Source organism: Pongo pygmaeus, chromosome 1 (genome assembly GCF_028885625.2).
Source record: "Pongo pygmaeus isolate AG05252 chromosome 1, NHGRI_mPonPyg2-v2.0_pri, whole genome shotgun sequence".
NCBI classification, from domain to species: domain Eukaryota; kingdom Metazoa; phylum Chordata; class Mammalia; order Primates; family Hominidae; genus Pongo; species Pongo pygmaeus.
The window spans coordinates 51818983-51844515 of NC_072373.2; the positions used below are offsets into that span (position 1 = coordinate 51818983).

Genomic DNA, 25533 nt, shown 5'->3' on the forward strand with positions numbered 1-25533 from the left:
ACCATTTGACCTGGTATTTGACTGAGTTCTATTTGCTGGAATGTTGCACTTTTCCCCTTCTAGAATCGATCATATACAAATGCATGTAATGTTTGCCTAGTTATTTTCTCATATTTTAGGAAAGCAGAACTTGGCACATAGCAATTTGTTTTGATAATCTCTCTATTTACGTTAGGATTAGGGTTGCTTATAGGGGCTGCTGATTTTGTTGAACTATTAGCATCATGTTAGATGATCATTTATGTTTCCTTCTAGTAAATTCTAATGACATTGCTCATTGGATGTGATTACTCATTCTCCTGAGAGTGTTAAATGGGTGTGAGCAGAGCTGTCATACAAGGAAGACTGTATTTACGTGGAGTATCTTGTAGGTGGGGTTGGGAAATTATTTCCCATGCAATGCCACAGGGTTACACAAACACAGCACTCTTTCTTGAAGTCCAAATGAGAATCCTCAAAGAATCTCTGAAGAAAATTTGACTCCACTGATTACCATCTGTTGGTGACACTCTGCTTCAATTATTCTTTGTTCTGAACTCCAAGGACTGTTTTAAGTTCTACAATGTCTGGCAGATTGAGGAACAAAGATAAGGGAGAACAAGCAGAAACTGGTCAGAGGTAAGAAAATTTATTTACAATTTTTGGCAAATCACCTGAAAAAGGCAGAAGAAGATCTTTTGCTGTGCTGTATTAGTTTTGAGAATTTTACTGTATTTTCTTACTAAAAGTTTAACAGCAAGATATACAAATATCATCATCGACCCATTGAATTTTAGAAATATTTGGATATGTTCAGATTTGGTAGTAAAGATGTCAAAATATATCTGAGTTCTTTTGTCCACAAACTGGAAGACAACATTTTTATTAAATTGGATTTTAAATCAACATAGAATGCTAACTCTATGAGCTATGAGGTGTGAAACAACTCAGAAAGGCAAACTTTCAGGGAAGATATTGCTCCCGAATCCTCACCTCCATCTTCTCTTTATTTTAAAAGTATTTCACATGTCTTGTTGAGGGAGATTTTACCTTCAGATTCAAATTCATGATATTGCTGCTAAGTATAAAAAGGACAACATGCCAGGAGGATGTTTTCCTTAACAACACTATCTCAGTCAATATTAAAAGGCAGGTCTTGATAAAATAATTTAAAGATAATTTCCTAAGAGCTTCAATAAATTTGGTTTGTTAAATAGTTTATAACTTTTCTTCTATAATAAATGAAGGTGGTAATACTATTAATAAATTTCACCTAAGAATAGTAATAAGAGGTTGTGCAGAGTTACAGTCTAGGAAATGCCTGACTTGGATACATGTTAGCTACAACTCATGAGATGCTTGCCTCAAAAAATTCATTTCTAAGTTAATTGTTTGGAACTCAAAATCTTCATATATATTGGTGAGGCTTATGAGTCTAGTTAATTTATACTGAACCTGAAGCATTATTAATAGTATTATTTTTAAAAATACCATTCTAGAGTTTATAATAGTGTTTATTATTTCGCATTCAGAAGGGAAAGGAGCTGTCAACTTTAGTAGTCCTGGGTATCAGTAACTCTTTACTTTTGTTTAAGGCATATTACTACACAGATTCAATGAATAAATGGTTGGGGTTGGGAAGCCAGGAGTTACCTTTCTAATTGTCATAGTATACTGGAAATCAGGGCAGTTGGCTCACTAAAAGCCCTGAACTTGGGTTTCTCTACACCATTAATATATAAGGATATATAAGTTGGGGACTTTTTGGACACGGTTTGAGGAAAGTGGACGTTATTAGGTGGATTAAAAAGTTGTAATTAGTCCATTTTACATGACACTATAGTCAGAACTAAGTAATTATTCATTATAGTCTGATCAAAACTTTCATGAAAATCAACTAAAAATTCAGAATTAAGTATTTTTAAAAGTTTACAATGCATTAAAGAGCAGGCAATCAAGTGGGAATACTTAGGGGTGGAGGATGGGGGACAAATAAAAGTAGCTACAAGAGCCACCTTTCTCTGTAATCCCAGCACTTTGGGAGGCCAAGGTGGGTGGATCATGAGGTCAAGAGATGGAGACCGTCCCGGCCAACATGGTGAAACCCTGTCTCTACTAAAAATACAAAAATTAGCTAGGCGTGATGGCAGGTGCCTGTAGTCCCAGCTACTCAGGAGGCTGAGGCAGGAGAATCGCTTGAACCCAGGAGGTGGAGGTTGCAGTGAGCCAAGATCGTGCCACTGCACTCCAGCCTGGCGACAGAGCGAGACTCCATCTCAAAAAAAAAAAAAAAAAGCCACCTTTCATCTTCATCTTTAGGGTTTTTCCTAAGCTGGATGAACTGGAAGACCATGAACTGTTATCATGGTCTTATGGGGCTTCAGACCCTTCCTAATGTGGGAAATCTAGCAGGATACTCTTCATGAAGCTGATATACCCCAAAGGTATTCAAGGACAATTGTCTCAAACAATGGAGCATAGTTAAAGGTAAAAAAGCTTCCCAGAGGATTCATAGCTACAAACCAGGTCTCACATAAATGATCTGAAGAATTTCAAGCTGAGAATTTAGTATTTATGTTTCTGAATTGCTAGTGATCCCAAGCATCTACCAGCAGTAAATTAATATCTTCTCCAGATAACTCATTTTCATTTCAGCTGTCACTCAATTTCTATATATAAAGTTCTAAGGATCACATAACATAAAAAGAAATCACATACATAGAAGAAATCAAGAGACCATAAGTAAGAACAAGTAGAAAAAAGATCAGTTAGTAGAAGCAGACCCACAAATGCTTCAGATACTGGAATTTTTAGAAATAGAATTTAAAGTATGTATATTAAATATTTTTAGTAAATTAAAGAGAGGCTGAAAATATGAGTTAAGAGAATACAGATTTGGAAAATAACCAAACAGAACTTTAGAAATAAAAATAATATAAATTAAAAACTAAATGGATGACTTTGACAGAAAATGAGACAAAGCTGAAGAAAGAATTAGTGAACAGGAGAATATTTTTGAAATTTTCCAGAATACAGCGTAGACAGATAAAGAGAGACACACTATAAAAGAGATGTTTGACAAACATGGAGGGTAGAATAACACATGTGTTATCAGAGTCCCAGAAGGAATGGAAAGAAAGGAGTCCAGAATTTTCCAGAACTGATGAAAGTCACCAATCCAGAGTCAAGACAATTAAAGAAACCAAGACAGATGGATGAATAAAAATCTACACCTAGATACTTCACAGTGAAACTGTAGAAAACTAAAGACAAAAAAGAAAAATCATAAATGCAGTCAGAGAGAAAAAACAGATGACATTTTAAGATTACTTTCAAAGTTCCAATTGTTACTAGGGAACTTAGAAGACAGTGTAATGATATTGATAATATGCAGAAAGAAATAATAGTAAGCTTTGAATTCTTCATCAGTGAAAATATTTTTCAAGAGTGAGGGATAAATAAATACATTCCAACTCAAACAAAAAGGGAAAGAATTTTAGGCAGAAGGAAAGTGATCCTATGTGGAAGATCTAAGATGAAAATACAAAAGAATGGTAAAGTTCTGAGTAAATCTAAACAAACATGGACTGTATAAAAAACATTCATAATGCATTTTTGGAGGGAATTTTAGTTTTGAGGGGGTTTTAGAGGTCGTTGTATTGTTTGAGAGAGGGTGGATACACTTGTGAACTCTGTCTTTAATCAGTTAAAATGTACCTATTAAAATTTCTAGGATAACTCCTAAATGAATAGAAACAGAGTAAATAACTTCCAAACTAGAAGAGGTGGGGGCAGAAATGAAAGCATAAATAGTAATCCTAAAGAATGCAAAAGTGAAAGAAAAAAACAGATCAGAAGAAACAAACGGGAAGTATAAAGTTAGATGGCAGAAATAGATTTAAATTTATCAGCATTTTTCTCTCTTTTTTTTTTTTATTTTTTTTAGACAGTGTCTCACTCTGTCAACCAGGCTGCAATGCAGTGGCATGATCTCGGCTCACTGCAACCTCTGCCTCCTAGGTTCAAGTGATTCTGAAGCCTCAGCCTCCTTATTATCTGGGACTACAGGCTTGCACCACCCACCACACCCAGCTAATTTTTGTATTTTTAGCAGACAGGGTTTCACCAAGTTGGCCAGGCTGGTCTTGAACTCTTGGCCTCAACTAATCTACCCGCCTTAGCCTCCCAAAGTGATGGGATGACAAGCATGACCCACTGCGCCCAGCCTAAATTTATCAACAGTTTTAATACATGCAAATTGTCTAGGGGTTTGATGTAAGAGCTAAAGATGATCAGACCAGATTAAAAATCAAAACTAAAAATTTTAGATAAATTTGAAACATGATGGTTTAGAAAGTTTGAATGTAAAAGGATGAAAACAGATATCCTAACATCAGACAAATACTATTCAGAAGAAAACTGTTTAGAATCTAAGGCAAAAGTACAATTGGAGGTAAAGAAAGTAACAACATAATGATGAATGGTTGTATTTATTAGGTAGATATAGAAATTATAAACTGATGTGTATATTATTGCACAGCCCCAAACTGTGTAAGGTAGAACCTGAAAGAACTATAGGCTGAAAGAGAAAAATCTACCGTCATGTTAGGATATTTAAACTCATCTCTCCCATTAATTGAATTATGTCAAGCAGATGCAAATTCAGTAATAGAAGATGTCAACAACACAATCATCGTATTTGATCATGGACATATATTTAGGACACTGTACCCCAAAGCTGCAGAATATATATTCTTTACAAACCACATACAACATTTCAGTCTCGAAACATTTAAAAAGTAATAACTAAATTAATTAATAACAAATTAATTAATAAATAAAGACTATGTTCTTTGACAACAATACAGACTATGTTCTTTGACTGGTATGGTCCTGAAAACTGTTAATATTAATTGACAAGTAGGAAATACCATTGCTGAAATATGATCTTGGGAAGATTTAAGACTAATTTGAAGGTTTGCCCTTTGTACACTTCTCTATCAGTCATATGGGAAGTTCTATATGAAATGAGTATTACTAAAGTTATACCACCGATTTCATTAAAGCTATTACCAAGGTAAGTGTATACTATTTGTTTTCTAATTTTTTAACACCTCATGCATGTAAATGATGTACACCTATGTTTCTATCCCTTTTACTTCAGTAATATCAGAACAGATAAATCTCTTCATTATGGTCAGCCTAAAAGCTCATTTAAAAAGATTTGCTTTGGGATGCGAATGTGTAGTATTTCCCTCGATATACTTAACATAAATGGAATGAAGAACAATTTTATACTGTGCAAGGGTATGACTGTCATTTAAAAAAAAATCCCAACAATGGATGAGGAAAACATTTGTATTATTATCTCCTCACACCAAATTAAAAAGTCCTCAATATGGTCACCCCAAGTAGGGTTCCTTTCTTTGGAAATAATTAATTATAATGAAAGAAGAAGTTTGAGAAATTCAGTAATAGTTGGGGCAGAAGTGGCTTTTAGTTTACTAATTTTTTTTTCAAGGCTTTGGAGTATGGTCACTTATGCAGAAAAATCTTTATTTGGGAAAAGAAAACTTATGTAGTATAGTTTGCCTAATTGTGAAACTGCAATTCACAGAATAATTTCTCAAAAGATAATACAAATTTGTAGCACCTGTTTTACTTGAACATCACACTGCTCCTGTGATGTACAAGTAATAATTCCCATTTTACAAATGTAGGAACCGAGAAACTGAAGTGTCTCACCCCGAGTCAAGCTATGACAACACTTTATGATAAACACATGTTTTTTTTTGTTTGTTTGTTTCCCAGTTATGGCCCGTCCTCATTTTTTACTAACAGGCCCATGGCTATACAATATTTCTCATCTTGTTGATCAAGTAGTACCCAATTTTGGCAAGAAAGTTTAAGGTTATATAACTGAGTGCAACTTCAGGTTCTCTGACTCTAAGTTTTTTAATTCTTAAGACTCCTTTTCTGACTTTTATGTCTTATGACTCACGCTACATTCATACCACATTTGGTTTCCTCTCATCATCTTAACTTCTGCATGAATAAAGTCTGAAGTAACCACCTTTTGGAAGAAACACTGTGGCTATGTGTCAAGGGTGGCAGTGTTAGCTTGGGAGAAGGCCTTCCCCAGAAGATCTCTGTGTAAGAGCCTGGCCTTCCACAGTAATTTGAATGTCCATCATAAGACTTTTCTACCTGTCTTCTCAGTAGATCCTAAATATGAGACAGCAGAGGAGGGAGACAGGCAATATGAGGTAGAAGTAAATAATCAGCATCAGATAGACCTGGTGTGAACTCCAGCTTTGCCATTACTCCCTGGTTTCTTCATCTGTAAAATGCTGATGAAAGTATCTATCACACACCTATGACAAGTACCGGGTGAGAGTGCACATAACCTGCTTCACATGTGCTTTAGGGCTGTGTAAATCAGTCCCTCCCACGCTTATTCAGTGGTGCCCTCCCTGAACTTGCCTAAACTGCCAGACTATGAGGCCTGCGACTATGTACATGTGTTCAAAAGTTAGTCCTTGGTTATTACTGCAGTCTGTGGTATAGGAATGTCTGCCTCCCACATGCGCAGACAAGTGGGGCACTACCATTTGGCTACTTGACAGGGCTATTGAGCAGGTGCACATGTCTGAACATTCCTGAATCAGGAGGGGGTAGCTCTGGATTTCAGAGAGCTGTAAGCAGGCCACAGCTGGAGTGACGCAAGAGCCAGGGGCATCAACTTGAGCTCTGAATTTGCAGTATGAAATGAAAGGAACCCAAGTCCTTGTGTATGTGTGTGGAAAACACTGCAGGTCGAGGTACTTTTCCAGGTACTTCGCCCTTTGTGGGGTTGCAGCCCCGACGCCCTGGAATCTGGACTGGACCCAGAAAGGAAGCCGGTTTGGTGCATGCTGAGGACACAGGGGGCACCTTGCCTTTTTGGCTCGGTGGCAAAGCGGTACGTGGGCCATCCCGGCAGGCACTAGCGCTCCCCCTGCACCCTCTGGCCCCCGCCTCCTCCACAGTCTCCGACTTGCGAGCCGCACGGCCCAGGTGAAGCCGCTGGGCGCGTCCCCGCGCGCCCCTTCCCCCTCCCGGCGACTTCCTGATTTGCAAGAAGGTGCAGGAGCCGCAGCGGGCTGCCCCGGTCGCAGGAACTGAGAGGCCTCAGCTTTGGTGGCGGCTACCGGCGGAGACGGGGGCGGCGGCCACGCCACCGCTGCTGTCACAGAAAGGCTCTGGTGGGTGGGGTGGGAGGCGGGGAAGTGCCGGGGGCGCAGCAGACATGGGCCCGCCGCCACGGCTGCTGTGAGTAGCCTCTTTCCCGGTGTGGCCGCCGGCGTGGGCGGGGACGGCGCGACCCTCGCGCGGCCGGGCTGCGGGCTTCCAGGCCAGCGCGCGGGGGCCGGACGGACAGCCCCACACCGACATGTAACCATGGACTGCAGGACCAAGTGAGTGGGGGGGCCCGGGCGCGTCGGGGGCGGGCGTCCCTCGGCGGCCCCTCCCAGGCCAGCTCGGCTCCTCCGCGCCTCCGCGCTCAACCGGCTCCCGGGGCGGCCGAGGTTGGCCTGGCGGGCTGGGGGTGCGGTCCGTCCCCCAAGCCTCTGGCCGGCCGGCGGGACGACGCTAGGCCGCAAAGCCTGCCCGCCCGGCGTCCCCGGCCCTCCGTGGTTGGCGCGGCTCCTCCCGGAGAGGCCACTAGCGCCTTGTCGACGCCCGCCTTTCGGGGGACAGGGGAGGCCGGGCGGCCCCTGACACCGCCGCTGAGGGGTTCTCGTGCTTCCCCCGAGTGTGTCAGATGTGACTCTCCTGGGGCTGCCTGTGTGCGTGTGGTGTCCGGGAGGGAGTCAGCGTTGAGGTTAAGAGGTTATTATTATTCCCAGTGCTCTCTGAGCATTAATATAACCGGTGTTTTCTTAAGTCTGTTTGTTACTTTTGTCTTGGATGTTTTCTTATGATTCTGCTTATAAAATTAGATTGGTCTCTGGTGTTTCTTTATGCAGGAACTGTAGATGCATGGTTCTTGCAAAACGGTATCCAATTAGAGGGTACTTTTATGTGTGTGCTAAAGTATTTATCAACGACTACTTTGCTCAGGAGATTAGGTAAAAACCAATTTTAATAACGGTGATGATTTTGTTTCTAGGTATCTTAGAGGCATGAGTTTTATATTTTTCTTCTGAAACTTAACTTTGGAAAGAATTCCGTTTTACTTCGCTTACCCACCCTTTACTACCTCCTTCTCACAAAGTTTAAAATAATGCCATGTATATTTGTATTATTGTGAAAGGCCGTTTGAATTTCACAGAAGTAAAACTGAGTCAATATTTAACTTTTACACCTAAGAGAAATTCTAAAGAGTATTAGGGAAAGAGGGAAATTATGTAATAGAATTATTTTCTTCAGTGTGTTTGACATCATGGTGGCAGGGTAAGTGAGTAAAAATAGTATGCTTCTTGACATTAATTGTTTTAAGAGGGAGGAAGTCATCTGAGCCCAGGTTATTCCCATTGAAACAAGTTAATAGTGGAAAGGCTAAAAAAATGTATATTTGCATGTTAATTTATATGTCTTGTCACTTCCTGTGTTTCCAGATTCATATCTTATAAGAAAAGCTTCTAAAAAAAGAAATGTTTTTTTAAACGTCAGAGCTGGCATTCGTTTCTTAAAGGAAGTACATATTAAATACAGCCAATGTACAAAGGCACTAAGGTCTTGTTAGCAGGAATAACTGAGATATTAACACATTGGCCGTTGTGGTACCAGACTTAATCTTTTACCTTATGATGGAACGAGAGATTTAAACAGCAATGTTATGAAGAAAAAGTGTCTCAGTATATTTCAGTTCACTTTTTGAAATTTAACCAATGTTGCTTTGAAATTTTGCAAATATGGCAAGTTAGTAAAAAAGTCAATAACTTCTGAATTAAGCAAAGTAAACTTACAGTTTCTAGTGGGAAAATCTAACATGGAAGCAGATGGCTAGTTTCTCCAAAGATAATAGATAAAAAGAAGGCTTTTTATGTTGTTAGCCTTAGAGCTACAAATAGTTTGCTACTTTAAATATGCATAAGTACAGTAAATACATTTTAAGAAAAATATATGCAACGTATCACATTCATGGAGCATTATCAATGTTTTATGGTGATCTAGAACTTGGCAGGTGGAACCATGTATTCATCACTTACACTTACATTGCAAGTCCTTTGGAGAGAGCCTGAGAACCTATGTCAAACTCTGTTGGCAGGGTATAATGACACTTAGGGACACTCTGGCTTTTAAATTTGATCCAATAAGATAAAACCAATACTTTGCATTTTTGTAGCACTTAGTACTTATGAAGTACTTGCACATATGTTATTTGTTTTATAATCCTCACTGTTATTCTGTGAAGTGGACAAGGCACCTCATAGGTGAGGGAAAACAGTCTCAAGAGTTTAAATGCTTTGCCCCAAGTTTCAGAATTCCTAAGTCTCAGCTCTTTTAAGTTGCTTAATTGAGAAAACAGTTTCATTGTTATTTCTACTATACTGTAGTAATATAGTCACATGAAATGTATTGAGACAAAAACAAGATTAGTTTTAGAATTAAGAAAATACAAGTTTCATGGAGATGTTTATTTGTCATAGGAAATTAATTTAAACTTTTTTCTTTTAGGGCAAATCCAGACAGAACCTTTGACTTGGTGTTGAAAGTGAAATGTCATGCCTCTGAAAATGAAGGTATGTGTCTTCTGTGTTCTGTTATTTGACAAGGTCTCTTTTTTTTTGGACAAGATCTCATTCTGTTCCTCAGGCTGTGCAGTGGCATGATCAGGGCTCACCGCAACCTCTCGTTCCTGGGTTCAGGTGATCCTCCCACCTCAGCCTCCCGAGTAGCTGGAGCTACCAATGCACACCACCACGCTCAGCTAATTTTTGTATATTTTTTTGTGGAGACGGGGTTTCACCATGTTGCCCAGGCTGGTCTTGAACTCCTGGGCTCAAGTGATCCACCCACCTTGCCCTCCCAAATTGTTGGGATTACAGGCGTGAGCCACTGTGCCTGGCCTGTTCTGTTAATTCTTAAAATAATTGATTGAATCTGTCAAAGCAAGTGTTGATATTGTGGACTGCTGGAACATGATAGTAATAGGAAAATAATACTACTAAATGTGTATTCTGCATTGAGTGTCTCAAGTTGCTGGTAATAAAATAGGTGTTAAGTCTTTGCCCTGGGATTGTAAAAATCATGAATGTTATCTGTGCAGCTTGAATTTCAGGTGTGTGTTAAGCCCATATAACTTACAACTCAGCTTCACCATTCATTGGTAAAGTTATTAGTTTTGGTGAAAGGGCAAGTCTTTTCATTTTCTTTCATTTATGTTTGGAAATTTAGTGTCTTTTTTTAAACATTAGTGCGCATTCTCCTGCTAGTACCAATGGAAGCTACACCACTTCCCTTCTGATGTTTCCAGAACGCAGAATGCAGACTGAGTAGCCCCTTCTGCTGGATTTACTCCAATAGCACAGCACTTTTGCAGGGAGGTAAACAATAGTGTGAAATTACTTGGAAGGGTTTCAGGTGTCAGTTCCGTACAATTTCCTGAAAAGATGAGAGCGTAATACTTTAATGTCATGATTTTCATAATTTCCCTCCACTTTTGTCATATTGTGTATTGTGCATATGTGTGGTAGGGGGCAGGGTTAGCAGACAAGAATAAGGAATTCTTTTCTTGCCTATTTTCTTTTAATGTGTTCTTGCATGGTATGTCTTTCTAGATACTTAAAGTATATGTCTTTACTTGCTGTGTGCTTAGACCCTGGATAGCATGATGATTAAGCATAGGGGTTTTGTGGAGACTGATTGGACATCCTAAAGCCTTGGAGGAAAGTCTGCTGACAATTTTAGCTTCAGAAACTATCCAGCAATTACATACTCTTAAGTAATTTGGAGTTGCACACCTTAAAATAGAGAAGCCCAACCCAGTTGTGGTGAAATGGGCATGGCTAATTTTAGTATGAAGTCACACATTGTTGGCTCCATCAGCCCTACTACTGTACTCCTGGTCTATTTGAACTGCAGCTGTGGTCAGGTTTGTCTGTTGGCAAGGAGTGATCCTAGGTTGTAGGGAGCCTTTTCTAGTTGATGAAGTTATCTTGTATTGTCCTGTATGTAGTAAAGTTTGTCCATTTGCATTATTTTGAGCCCCAACCAGGTTCTCTTTGAAGAATGGATGTATTAGGTAGAATAGATACTCAAATGGATACATTATATTTTCAGCTCCATTTTAATTCTATTCTATAGTGGTTTATGATATGAGTTAATCTAAAAAATACCTACCACAGCATTACCGAAGGTGTGTGAAGTAATGCTCATCTGATATTGCTTGTAAAGGTGTGGCATGGTGGCTCACGCCTATAATCCCAGCACTTTTGGAGGCCGAGGTGGACAGATCATTTGAGGCCAGTAGTTCGAGACCAGTCTGACCAATATGGTGAAACCCCATCTCTACTAAAAATACAAAAATTATGCAGGCATGGTGGCCTATGCCTGTAATCCCAGCTACTGGGGAGGCTGAGGCACGAGAATCAGTTGAACTGGGGATGTGGAGGTTGCAGTGCGCCGAGATAGCACCACCACACTCCAGCCTGGGTGACCAAGTGAGACTCTGTCTCAAAAAAAAAAAAAAATATATATATATATATATATATTTATAGATATATCTATATGTATATACACACACACACAACAGGCTAATTTCACTTGGAAAATATGGATTCTCTAATTTTAAATGTGTATTAAAGTGATCTTGTTAAAAGATCAATTTGCCTTATATAACACCCAATCTATGCATGTGTCAGAGAGATTGTGATCTTTTTATAAAGACTTTTGAGTGGTTTACTCCCTTCTTCCTCTTTTTGCTCTTTTCCACTTTTCATGAGCTAGTTATTCCAGTTTGTATCTTCTACTTCTGCCCTGCTTTAATATTACACCTTGTCTTTTTGCTGTTGTTATTTAAATCACTACTTTTTAGAAACATCTTCATTTGTATTTTAACAGTTTATATCTAGCCTGGTAAAGTTGTAAATATGATAAATGGTTAAAGTAAATAATGTTGGCTTCTCTGTAGGTTGCAAATAATCCATTCTATATGGCTAATTGGCAGAAAATTCTAAAGATATTTTAAAAAGCTGAACTCAGCCATGTAAGCAGCAGTAACCTTTCTTCTTTTATTATGACTTAAATAGTATGAATATGGCTAATATTTTAGGATCTAACAAGTAATAACTATAATCAGTAACTATAATAAATAACAAATGATAAAGTAGTAACTATAAATAATAAAATCAAGAACTATAAGAGGGCTATAAAAGTAATTTTTTTTGCCAAATTGAGAGATTAATGTTTCTGTAATATTTTATCAGTGTTCTACTTTATAGCTAAATCTTAAATAGAAAAATATATGAAAAATATTTTAAAAGTTATTGGAATCCTCCTATTTAACTGTTAGTACCTATTTGTTTTAATGAGGCTCTGATATGTGCATTATCAGCTTGTTTAAGGTATGATAATTTTTTTTTGCTAACATTAAATGATCATGGGTGAAATTCTTAAATAGTAATAGACTTGGAAAACAAAATGTATAAATTAGGATGCTTTGGAGTACAAACATAAGATTGGTTTAAATAATAGAGGAACTAGAGAAACTTGATATAGTTCATACAAGAAGTCGTCAAACATCCAGGTGCTTTCTGCTTCTCATTTCTGCCACTCACAGTAATGGTGTCATTGGAGGGCTTAGATTTCTTGCGGTTCTAAGACTGTCAGTGGAAGTTGGAACTCTGCTTTTTCGTTTGTGACTCTGGGGGTGACAGACACTGGCTTTACATGTCTCTATTTAGAGCCAGAAAGTTTCTTTTTCAAATCCCCTAGAAAGCCTTTCCTTAGATCCTGGTAGCCTAAGTTGGCATGCACCTGACCACTCCTGAAATTATCATTGGTGGGGTAGAGGTAAAGGGGTGGGTGGCAAGACTATCGTGATTGATTTATTTAAATTGGCAATGAATAGATGTTGAGAAATCAGTTAAAATGCCTTTGTGAAAGAACTCTCAGAATATTTATTTTTTGATGACTGATCAAATAGAAAATATATTTAGAGTAAATTTGGTTTATACTAAGATTGGTGACATTATGTTAAGGTATTTGGCATGCTTCTCTTGTTCATTTTTAATAGATAAGTCTAAATGTTTTCATTTATCCTGAATAGCTTAGATTAGTATCTTCAGAGACAGGTGGTTAATTAAATTTTAGTTAACAGTGTGAAATGACATTAGCTTTTAAAATATAACTTGATAAAGCTCCTCTGGTAAGATTGTGATCTTTATCTGATCTACTGCTATTTGGACTTGTTTCAGAGGCATTATATTGATTTTTTTTTTGAGAACAACACATTTCAGAACATTCGGGAAAATAGCTTGTTAGTTTCATATGGAGTGCTCTACAAATCTAAAAAAATGCCATAAGAGGGGTTGGTAGTATTTCCCTATAGTGTCCCCTATGTGTTAGTAGAATTTGTTCTGGCAGTGTCTGACAGATTAGTTGTGGCATTTTTTTTTTTAATGGAGGTTTCCTTGGCAGAACAACCTCCCAGTAACTTCTGCTCCAGCTGTCCAAAAGTGAAGTGCCAAAATTTAGATCTTAATGCTCTTCCTGGTAGATCTCCAAGATAATTGCTAGTGTTCTTATTCTTTTTGTTGTCTGTCTTCCTTTTAGCAGGCAGGGAAGTACAGCCAGCAGTGATGGCCTCTCCTTAATTCTGTTAACAGGAGTCATTGTTACCATACTGTCCCCACCTTCCCCAAAGTGACATAAGACTTCAGGGAAATGAAAAGTAACTTTTCGGCAATAAAAGCTTGGGTATGCCTCTAAGCATTTCTCTTCTGGGAAGTGGCCTTGGTACTCTAGCTTTCTCTTTTTTTATTTTGTTGATAGTTTATTCCAAGTAGTAATAGTAGCAGTAGTGGGGGAGGAGGAGGAGGAGGAGGAGGAAAAGGAGGAGGAGGAGGAAGAGAAGGAGGAGGAGGAAGAGAAGGAGGGGGAGGAGAAGGAGGAGGACGAGGAGGAGGACGATGAGGAGGAGGAGGAAAAGGAGGAGGAGGAAGAGCAGCAGCAGCTGCAGCAGCTAATATGTTGTACTTATTCTGTGCTGGGCACAATTCTGGATATTTTTCATGTACTATTTAAGCCTCACAAAAATCTTATGATATAGGAAATGCTTGTTTCCATTTGGCACATGGAGAAACTGAAGAACAGAGACATGATGAAACTTGCCCAGGGTAGTCTGTCCAGAGTCTGTATTTTAACTACTGCTCTGTTGCCTCCCATTGCATAGTGACTTCACATGTATAGGTGGTTTTATCATGTGAGGAAATATTTGAGTATAAACTGTATGTGGTACAAATAATTTTTTCCAAATGGGAATACAGCGTGTTCCCTAAAATTAATGAATCCAATATAATTCCACCTAAAACAATTACTGAGATTTTTCTTTGTGGTTGCAGAGCCTAACTCATCCCATTTCCCTCCCTATCACTTTTCATTTTTAGGATTTGCATCTTCATATTTAGTGAATCTTTTATCTAATAGTTCTGGCTATTTAATAGTAGTTTTAAAACATCTTTAGCACGTCTTGTTTTCTTTATTCCTTTCTTTTTACCTAGAACAGTTTCTCTTAGGAACAAATTCTTCTTTGCTACCAGCTTTCTACTTTGATCTGCCTATCCGACCCAGTATCAAATTATCAATTTTTCTTATCTGCAACTTATGTTAACAGTTTAACTGCCTTTCACTTTTTTGTTAAATTAGCACCTTAAGCCAAAGAATTCTTAGTGTCCTCCATGCCCTGCACAAGAAAGGTATTTCTAAACTTACTTTTTGCATTTGATAACTTTTTGTCTATAGTGATACTATCTACACTAGACTCTACAACATTTTGCTTATGCTTGGTATTTTAGCACTTATTGTATTATTACAGATATGTTTAATATGGTCATTTAGAGAAATACTGATGTGTCTAAATGTATGTTTGCCCTGCTTGAGGTAAGTTCTTCATGAACCAGAACTTATTAATTTGTATTCTTAAGAAAAAACTTAACACATCTGACATGTTTAATGAATATTTACAGAATGAATAAAAGAAACTGGGGCTGGGTGCAGTGGCTCACACCTGTAATTCCAGCACTTTGGGAGGCTGAGGCAGGTAGATCATTTGAGGTCAGGAGTTTGAGACCAGCCTGGCCAACATGGTGAATCCCTGTCTCTACTAAAAATACAAGAATTAGCGGGGTGTGGTGTCAAGAGCCTGTAGTCCCAACTACTTGAGAGGCTGAGGCAGGAGAATCACTTGAACCCAGAAGGCGGAGAGAGATTGCAGTGAGCTGAGATTGTGTCACTGCATTCCAGTCTAGGTGACAGAGGGAGACTCTATCTCTAAAAAATAAAAAATAAAAATAAATTGGACCTAGCTTAATGTTTGGCCATTGAATAAATGAATGTTGATTACATTAATCCACAGAGAGCTGCTTGTAGCAATGATTTTAAATGTGTACTGGTATGACAGTACAGGGGCATTAGAAATAGAAGTCCATATATGTCTTGGAATGGGCTGTTTTGGAATACCCCATCCTCAAGCTCTTTTCATTCAGTGCTTATGTCTCCTTTCCTCTCCTCATATCAAAATATTTATAAGAACAGTTGCTATATATGTTTGTGAATTTACCTTAAAACTCATCTATAACCATTCATACATACCAAAACCCAACAAAACTCTAACATTTAGAACGTGGAACCTTGATGAATCATACAGATAATAAAGTAGTTTAGGAGGTATTGCATTACTGTCCAACATGGAAAAAGTCTGAGTAAAATGTGGTTACCATGATAGTTGTTTTTGCTGTAACTTTGTGTTCATTTAAGAACTCCGAGTCTCTCTCTCAATTCAGATGCACTAGGATAAATTAGAGTAATGCAAACTGTATAAGCTAAATTGTTGAAGAAAATGAAACTGTGACCAGGCATGGTGGTTAATACCTGTAATCCCAGCACTTTGGGAGGAAGAGGTGGGAGAATCCCTTGAGGTCAGAAGATCAAGACCAGGCTGGGCAACATAGCGAGGCCCCCATCTCTATTAAAAAATAAAATAAAATGAAACTGTTTTTTCTTTTACACTGCTAGCCAGGAACAAAATGTAATGTGATTCTTCAGAACCATGTCCTTGGGTTATGCCCTTCTTGATTTATATAGAAAATAGTTGAGAATATATGTACTTTTATATGTGGCTTGGGGCATTACATCCTCCTTCACGTAGCTGCCTGCAAGTGTAAAAAGCAAATCAAATTTCACTGTTCAGTATTTGTTGATTATTACTTTCATAGGTATGTTGCAAAGTTTACATTTTAATGGTTTGGTTATCACTTTCTCATTAGGTACTTTCATTTGTTTACATGTTCTTTATTTTTGCCGCTTTAATCTAAGGTGACCTCTTGGTTTTTGATGTTCATGATTTCCACTGTTAAATGTGAGGCTGCTTGGCCTCTGCTGCAGATTTCACAGTGGTATGCTTTAAGACCGTTGTTTGGTCACTGCTGTGTTGCCACAGTGCAAGTTTGTTCAGGTTTTTTCTTATAACTTTGTTTTCTTGACTTTCAAGGTGATATGTTCCTGATGTGCTTTTGATAATATTCTCTCATTTTCAGATTGTTCTTAGGCTCAGATAGTATATTCTTTTTCTCTAAATTTTCATGTTTTATTTGCAAGTTAGAGGATAATAATTTACTGTGTACAGTATACATTTTAAAGTGTTCATATAATACTAGCAATAGACATGTTTAGAATGCTTTACGCAGATGGCCATGGTATTTTAGATAACAATGAGGATATCACATTTGAGCTCTTGGATTTTTAATCATTTCCAAAATAATACTTCTTCCCTGGAAATAAGCTTAATGTTTAACATTGAAAAACTTTTCCCACTTTCAAACTCTTGATTTCTTTCATGTAGTAATTTAATTTTATCTATAGAAAGTAATGTCTTGGTTCACGTTTCTGTGATAGGTCAGTCATTGGCGTTGTGGGGGAACTTGCTAAAAGGTGATCCTGACTTGACCTTTTAGAAGTATTTATTTAGGAGATTGTGGTACTAATTCTTATGACATTGAATAAGAGAAGAGTAGAATAACAGAACTTGAGTTTCCTTGAAGAGCACTTAGTATAATCCCATGGAGTGTGGGGGGAATTGCTTTGATGCCTTTTACAATTCCTGGATCCCCTCTGCTGTCACCTTGTAGGTGCTGTTATCATCATGCTGCCTGGTGACTGGTAAAAATTCTCACAATGAGCATTATATAGGCCTGCTCCACTAAGATTTCCCCTCTTCTCTTCTCACCACTTTTCAACTAACAATTTCTTTTAAGTACACTGGTGTTACTTAAAGTATATATCTGATTAATTAACAGTGAGGTGTGAACAACTGATAGACAGCCTTCAGGGAAACATTTATTTTTATTTTTATTTTTTATTATGTATTTTTTAAGGGAACATTTTAATTTTAAAGAAAATCTTGTAAACTCAAATCAATTAAAAAGAAGCAGTTTTTTTATAATGGGAAGATCTGTTGACTAAGGGTCAAATGTATCTGTAACTGCCAAATTCTGGTTTCATTTTACCATCTTTCCACCATACGTGTTGATACTCTTGTAATTGTGATTAACAACTTTAGTAAGTGTATAAGTATATTTAGTCAGAGTATTAATTCAGTGAATTTCATAAAGACTTGTTTTTGTTGCTTAAAGTTCCTGGTTAATGAGCTAAAGCTATAATGTCATGGTTACAGGACCTTATTTTTCAATTTATTTTCTCTGATTAGGCTTCCAGTTAGATGTTCTACATAAATAGTAATAGAAACTGTTTATTTGGTATTTATAATATGTCAGAAAATGTGCCAAGAGCCTACATCTTCCATTTGTCTTCACTTCAGCTATAAAATTTACTGACTGTTATTCTTTTCAAAACATAAGGAAATTGAGGCAAGTTCAACAACTTGCTCAAAGCACACAGACTTAAGAGGTAAGACTAGGATTTGAACCTGTCTCTATGGTGCTAGAGCCTGAGCTCTTAACAATTATGCTGTGCTACCTTTAGAACAATAGCAGTGAAATCTTCTGCAGCAACTTTAAAAAGCCACTCGTTTTAGAAAATTCCTGACTGATTCTAGACTTGACCAGAATTGTTGTGATATTCTTAACAGACATCAGAAGAAGAGTTTAAACACCATAGGAAGTATTCAGCCCTCTCATTCCTTCAATGAATGTTTCTGAGTGCCAGTTATGTGTCATGCACAGATGAAATGCAATTGAGATGGCATTCTTGAAGGGGAAGCGTCAATTTCAAGTCAGTAATTGTAAGAGTAGTAAAGGCTGTGGTAGAGGTTGTATAGTGCATATAGCACTGAAGTACGAAGAAGGCACCTAACTCAGTTCATTGCTTAGGGAACAGTAGAGGAGTGGGGAGATCTTGTGGGTAGTTGTGAGGTAATAGAGGGAGAGACAATTGGGTGTCAGGTGGTTATCTTTTTCTAAAGTTAACTGGAGTTTTACTTCATATTCAAAATCTTGTGTGAATAATTAAAAGTAAAGAATATATTGCTTTTGGTATAAATACTTGCATCTGATGAAGAAGATAAAGAATCTCTCTGCTACAGTGTAACTTGCCTTGGCAGGGGATTGTTGCATTTAATTTTGTTTACTCAGAGCCTAAAACAGTGTCTGACTTAATAGTATGTGCTCAGTAAATATTTGTTGAATTGTTAAACTGATAAAGGTACTGAGATAGCTTTTAAAGAAAAGGAATGGAAATTGTGTAGGGTATTATGGGCTTAATAATTGTTGTTAAATTCCTTTCTTTTAAAAAAAGTATAATTACAGTATTAAACAGGTAAGATTTGTTAAAGTGAAGCTTCAGAAATAAAAAAATATGTATAAAAAGAAGTGACAAAATTATAGCTCACTGCAGCCTCGAACTGGGCTCAAGGGATTCTCCCACCTCAGTCTTCTGAGTAACCAGTACTACAGGCGTATGTCACCATGTCTGGCTAATTTTTACATTTTTTGTACAGATGGGGTCTCACTCTGTTGTAGAGGCTGGTCTTGAGCTCCTGACCTCAAGTAATCCTCCTGCCTTGGCCTCCCAAAGTGCTGGGATTACAGGCGTGAGCCACCGCCAAGCTGGCAGATGTCTTTACAAGGTGGTGATTTTATCTTTTTTCCAGAAGAGGGATTGCTGGGTCCTGTAGTAGTTCAGCAGAAGAATGGATAAAGAAAATGTGGTGTGTATACATATATGCAATGGAATATTATTCAACCTTAAAACGGGGGAAATAATGCCGTGTGCTACAATATGGATGGGCCTGGAGTACATTATGCTAAATGAAATATGTCAGACCCAGGAAGAACAATGTTGCATGATCTCACTTATATGTAGAATATATATTTTTAAATGCTCGGATACACAGAGATAGAGAATGAAACAGTGGTTACCGTGGGTGGGGTGAGGGTAGAGGAAATGAGGCAACGTGGGTCAAAGGATACAAAATAGATATATAGAATGAACAAGTCCAGAGATCCAATATACAATATGAGGTCCAAAGTTAATAAAATTGTATTGTATTAGGGATTTTTGTTAAATAAATGGATTTTAGCTGCTCCTGTTGCAAAGAGGTAAGTATGTGAGATGATAGATACGTTAATTGGCTTCACTATAGCAACCATTTTACTATCTGTATGTATTTCATCACGTTGGGCACCTCAAATAAACACGGTAAAATTTTATTTAAAAAGCGTGGTGGCGGGCACCTGTAGTCTCAGCTACGCAGGAGGCTGAGGCAGGAGAATGGCGTGAACCCGGGAGGCAGAGCTTGCAGTGAGCCGAGATTGTGCCACTGCACTCCAGCCTGGGCGACAGAGCGAGACTCCATCTCAAAAAAAAAAAAAAAAAAAATTGCTGACTAATAAGCCTTTTGGTGTCTGTCTCGTGGAAGTTATAGTCTATCTTGAGCTAGGTCTTTATTGTCCTGATTTATGTTGTTTACTGGATTTCAGGCTTTTAAGGACAAGGACCTCTTTGAATCTCTTGCAGATTTTGGGAAGCTGTCTTACACGAGAATGGTGTTCAATGATTACTTGCTAAATTATATTGTTATTACAGTGAAATTTGTAAAAGATTGTTCTGATTATCAATTCCTATTGAAGATTTCTTAAATCTTAAAAAAATTTGAACATAAAGGACTTTGAAAGCTTGCAGATTTTTGTCATCACAAGCAATGGGCACTTTATTTAAAAAAAAAATTTTTTTTTTTTTTTTAAGTAGAGCTGTTGAAAAACCACAAACTGTAACTTTGTAGGCAGAACTGGTAAAGATCAAGATAGAGCCTTTTCCTTTTTCAGTTCCTTCTTAATTATCACTCGAATCTGAAGAAAAGCACACAACAACCAGTTTAGTTCATCTGATAGCCTTCTGCGGATATATATGATTCCAGAAATTACTCATTAAAAAAATAATTTTATCTTGGTTTGGTAGCAGAAATGTACCAGCATGAGGGTATGTTTAGTATTCAAATTTACTATTAACTAGAATTAAGCAGTCCTTTAAAATTTTATCACCTGGGTAATTATAAAAACTTAGATGACTTTTATTTTCATAAGATTATCATCAAATTAATTAAAAGTTATTTGAAATTAACTTATATGTTTATACAGAAAACATGGTTCACATGAAAGTCAAATAAGTTCAAATGTGTTTTAATACACGGGAACATCATATGTCCTCAAGGTCTATGCATTAAAATTATAGGTGCTCTTAAACTTGCATGGAAGTGGTTCAGAAAGGATTCTTTTTTTTCTTCTTCAAGATTACAGTGTATTTTAGATATGATATTTGGAAGAGGAAGTAATATAATATTTAGAAAATATTTTTGAAGGTCTTCATCATTTTTACTCATATATAAATTAAAAGAGCAATTTCTGTTTAATAATTATAAGCAGTTAGTGAAGCTAATTTTTTTGGTTTTTAGAAAATAATGTCTTTAAAATTTTTTTGTTCTTATTACTTCAAGACTTGAGAACTAAGTTTTGGAGTCTTAGTTTTACTATGAAATGTGTGATTTTGTTGATGAATACCTGCAGAGTAATCACTGACAATAAGGAGCAGCACAATTTCATCAAGATTATATGTTGGTTCTTTTACTATGTACAGGTTTAGACATGTTAGAGAAGAAATAATAAGCTGAGAACTGTTACGTACAAGAATACTAGCTTCCAACTTTTAATGATTACTGTAGTGTTTGTTAGGGACATTGACTGTATACCCTAAACATGGAAATATTGAAATGGAATGCTAGTTGAAAGACAAAATTTTAATTTGTAAATATTTGCCTCATTTTAGCTTAATAGTTGAAGACATAAATGAATCTGCAGTATAATGTTTAAGATGTCATTGTTCTAAATTTTGCCTTTGATAGAGCTGATATAGCTGTTTAAAATTCATTATAAAGCCCATTACTAAACCCATTGACTAATAATTTACTCTTCTTGGGGGATTATAAAATCCTTGGGTAATTTTTATTTTTTTTTTGAGACAAGATCTCACTCTGTTGCCCAGGCTGAAGTGCAGTGACGTGATCTTGGCTCATTGCAACTTCCACCTCTTGGGCCCAACGTGATCTTCCCACCTCAGCCTCCCAAGTAGCTGGGATTACAGGTACACACCACCATGCCCAGCTAATTTTTGTAGAGATGGGGCTTTGCTATTTTGCCCAGACTGGTCTTGAACTCCTGAGCTCAAGCGACCTGCTTACCTTAGCCTCCCAAAGTGCTGGGATTATAGGTGTGAGCCACTATGCCTTGCCGGTAATTTTTTGATTCATTTCTCTCAGTAATTATCCAGATTAACAATGACCATTTTGTTTATAAATGGATATGGAAAGAAAGAGAGGAGATAGCATTCATATCAAATTTTCTACCTTAAACATTGCATCACTTACTGCTACTTTCATATGATATACTCAAAATATTGATCAAAGCATTAAAAATGTTTGAAGTCACTGAACTCATCTGGAATGACTTCCAAATCATGAAGATTAGAATTGCCTTCTAGTCATCCTATACATTTTAAGATGGCTTACACTTTACCTTTTCAGGGTATCTTAGTTCTTCAAAAACGTATAATTTACATTGTGTTTAATATATATGACAGACTAAACATATAATTTAAATTTATTTTAAAACAATTGTAAGTATGATTAAAGTTGATCTTTTTAAGGTATGGCTGAATTGGTCAAAACACAAAAATTATTTATGTATTGCTGTTAAGGGATTTTTCAATCTCATTCTCTGTTAAAACTTAATTTAAAAGCTGGGTTTGAGGAGAGTAGATTGAGGGTGCTTTTGCCTGGTTTATGGGAAAGAGATGAATAAGCTGGTGCTCTCTAAGAAGTATCTTCCTCCTGCATACTTTGTTTTTTTTTTTTTTTTTTGAGATGGAGTCTTGCTCAGTCACCCAGGCTGGAGTGCAGTGGCGTGATCTCAGCTCACTGCAACCTCCGCCTCCTGGGTTCATGCCATTCTCCTGCCTCAGCCTCCCGAGTAGCTGGGACTACAGGCGCCTGCCACCACGCCTGGCCAATTTTTTTTTTTGTATTTTTAGTAGAGACGGGGTTTCACCAAAGATGGCCTGCTGGTTCTTTGCACCACCTCATGCCACCTGCATGAAGATGGTGCAGATACTTTCATTTTGGAATTTGTATTTTTGCCTTGTTTCACTTTTATCTTGAATGTATTTGGTGTTTTTTTCATTGATTAGATATTTAATATTTTTATGTTACTTTAAAATGTTTTAGCTCAATTCTTTAGTTTCTAATTTTACTTTTAATTGTATTTTGCTTTTTATTATTTTATATTAATTTCTTTTATTTTGTTTTTTAAATTTTTTAAAGAAGTATTTAAGGCCAGGTATGGTGGCTCACACCTGTAATCCCAGCAGTTTGGGAGGCTGAGGTGGGTGGATCACATGAGGCCAGGAGTTCGAGCAACTTGGGCAACATGTGAAACCCCATCTCCACCAAAAAATACAAAAGTTAGCTGGGTGTGGTGGTGTGCACCTGTAGTACCCAGCTATTTGGGAGGCTGAGGCAGGAGAATTGCTTGAACCTAGAAGGTGGATGTTGCATTGAGCCGAGATCACACCACTGTACTGCAGCCTGGGCGACAGAGAGAGACTCCATCTAAAAAAAAAAAAAAAAAAAAAAAAATTTAATGAAGTACTCTCTATTCTTTGGGAAAAGTTGTGCTTTTTCTTGTTCTAATTAGTGTGCCTTTTGAACCTTTTTCCTTTTTAGTGAAGAAACAAGGAGAGAGAATTTCATAAGATGTAGCAGACACATTTTAATAAAACTAATACTTATGCTTTAATGGACTGTGAATAGGTAATTAAAACTCTGTTTCAAGATGAACAGGAGTAATGGGTTTGATGCCGTGATTTTCTAAAAGCCTAAACTCTGGAATCCTCTTAAAGATAAGACAGATATTTTACCTGATAGACATCATGGTGGAATGGGAAGATACTGGACCGAGAGTTGAAACGTAGTTCTTGGTACTGGCTTCATCACTTGTTAGATTCTGACTTTGATCAAGTCCTTTAAATTCTATTACTTTCATTTTCACATTTGTAAAATATTTGCACTGCATATCTCTAATTGTTATGAGAGTCAAATACATAATAGCATGAAAATGCTTCATAAATTGCACCATGTAGATAGAAACTTTTATTTGGTTTCAGTGTTGTGGTTGTTAGCCGTATGAAAAAAGGTATGATCACTTCAACAGAAATTGTTAGTAGAAAACTTTCCTCCTATTTTGATGTATGTGATCAATCTGGAAGATAGGAATGCTAAAGAAACTTCCAAGTCCCCTCTTTAATATTGCAGAAGTGTCAGGAACAAGGAGGCTAGAAGACACGTATTTTGGTATTTTGCGCTGTGATTAGTGAATTTCACTTTGAAAAGGATATTTAGCAGAGAATAAGTTTGTAGTATCGAATCGGACAGCATCCATATAAATATTTGGTGAGGTCCAGAGAGGTCAAACAGGAGTTGAAAATTACAATGTGACTTTTCTTTAGCACTCCTTTCTTCCGAATTTTTCACATGTACAACTTCAGCAACAAAGTTAGAATTCCATATATGTGTAAGTTTTCAAACTTCTAAGAGCTAATATTGATAAGCTAGAAAGTTGTTAGAATAGAAATAACATTGGGCTTATATCCTCGAAGGAATGATGATGAGCTAAAATTAAGGATAATATTACACAAGTGTAGGGTTCTCAAAGGAAATATTTGTTGAGAGGAGAGGTATAGTGTAATTGGTTTTGAGGTCTGTGTAAACAAATACTAAGTATTGCAACTTGTGAATGATTAAAAAATACAGAACACTCAAGGCTATCTTGGTAATGACATTATTCCCATTTATTTGAATTCCTGTATAACTTTCTTGAGTGAATGCTAAATTTAAGTCCAGAAATTATCCTTGAAGCAAGATTCCATTATATCATTGATATAAATCTCCTTTTTATAGGTAATTTAATAATGTTGATGAAGTTTATATTTTGTCAGACAAATTTATGTAAGACCATTTTGTAGATTCCTGAGTTCTCAATAACAGTGTTTCTTAATTTTATTTATATTATAACACATAGAAAATGACCATATTTGTATGGTACTTCTGGGCAAATGGACTTCATGCAATGATAGGAGGTAAGTGGCCTGGGGTCTCCTAGGGTTGAGGGAATCAATATGTTCTTATTTCTTCTTACCCATTAGAGAGGCACAGGCTGGGATGTTCTCTTTATGGTTTCTTTGGTGAGACTGGCTTTTTATTCACTGCTTTTGTTCACTGTTGTTTTATGCTACTAGGTAGGTTAGCAGAACTCTAGAGTTAGATTGGAGTTCGAAATTGGGTTGGAGTTCCAGTTGAACCACTCTGAGCCTGTTTTCTTTGTCTTAAAATGAGAACAGTTATGTTCCCCCTTCTCTTTCTTCTGTAAACCTGTGATGATCAATAGAGATAATAAATTATATGAATATGCTTTTAAATAGATGGTTATTTTTAATATAATTTAAGCAAACTGCAGGTACATCTCTTTTGTAACTTGCAAGAAGAAATAGATTCTTTTGTTTTATATACATACATGTGTCTGTGTATATATATAGTGTGTATATACATATAAATATATTTAACATATAATGGCATAGTGTCACAGTATATCAGTGAGGGCTTCTGACCCCAAAGCTAGGAGAGAGAATTGCAAAATTTAACAATGGCAATAAAAATTAAGGATTATGAGAGATGTATTATATTTATGCAAGTATTTCTTTCCCTTTCAGGCATAATATTTTCTTTAATAATGATTAACTCTAATTATGGGTTTTGATAATTATTAAACACAAGTATCTAATGTACAT

General features: G+C 36.9%; 1 protein-coding gene across 8 annotated transcripts in view; it reads left to right on the forward strand.

Annotated features, from left to right (window-relative positions):
* The first annotated feature begins 6687 nt into the window (after positions 1-6687).
* Positions 6688-25533, forward strand: part of DENND1B (DENN domain containing 1B) — a 260436-nt gene continuing 241590 nt past the window's right edge. Inside the window, exons 1-3 of one of the 8 annotated variants that reach the window (XM_063647591.1) lie at positions 7519-7547; positions 7989-8090; positions 9643-9707. In XM_063647591.1, the coding sequence (XP_063503661.1) occupies positions 8002-8090; positions 9643-9707 (154 nt within the window). In that variant the 5' untranslated portion in view covers positions 7519-7547; positions 7989-8001. Of the gene's footprint in view, positions 7437-7518; positions 7548-7988; positions 8091-9642; positions 9708-25533 lie in introns of those variants that run through there. The other 7 variants (XM_063647586.1, XM_063647606.1, XM_063647618.1 and 4 more) reach the window with 7 other exon arrangements.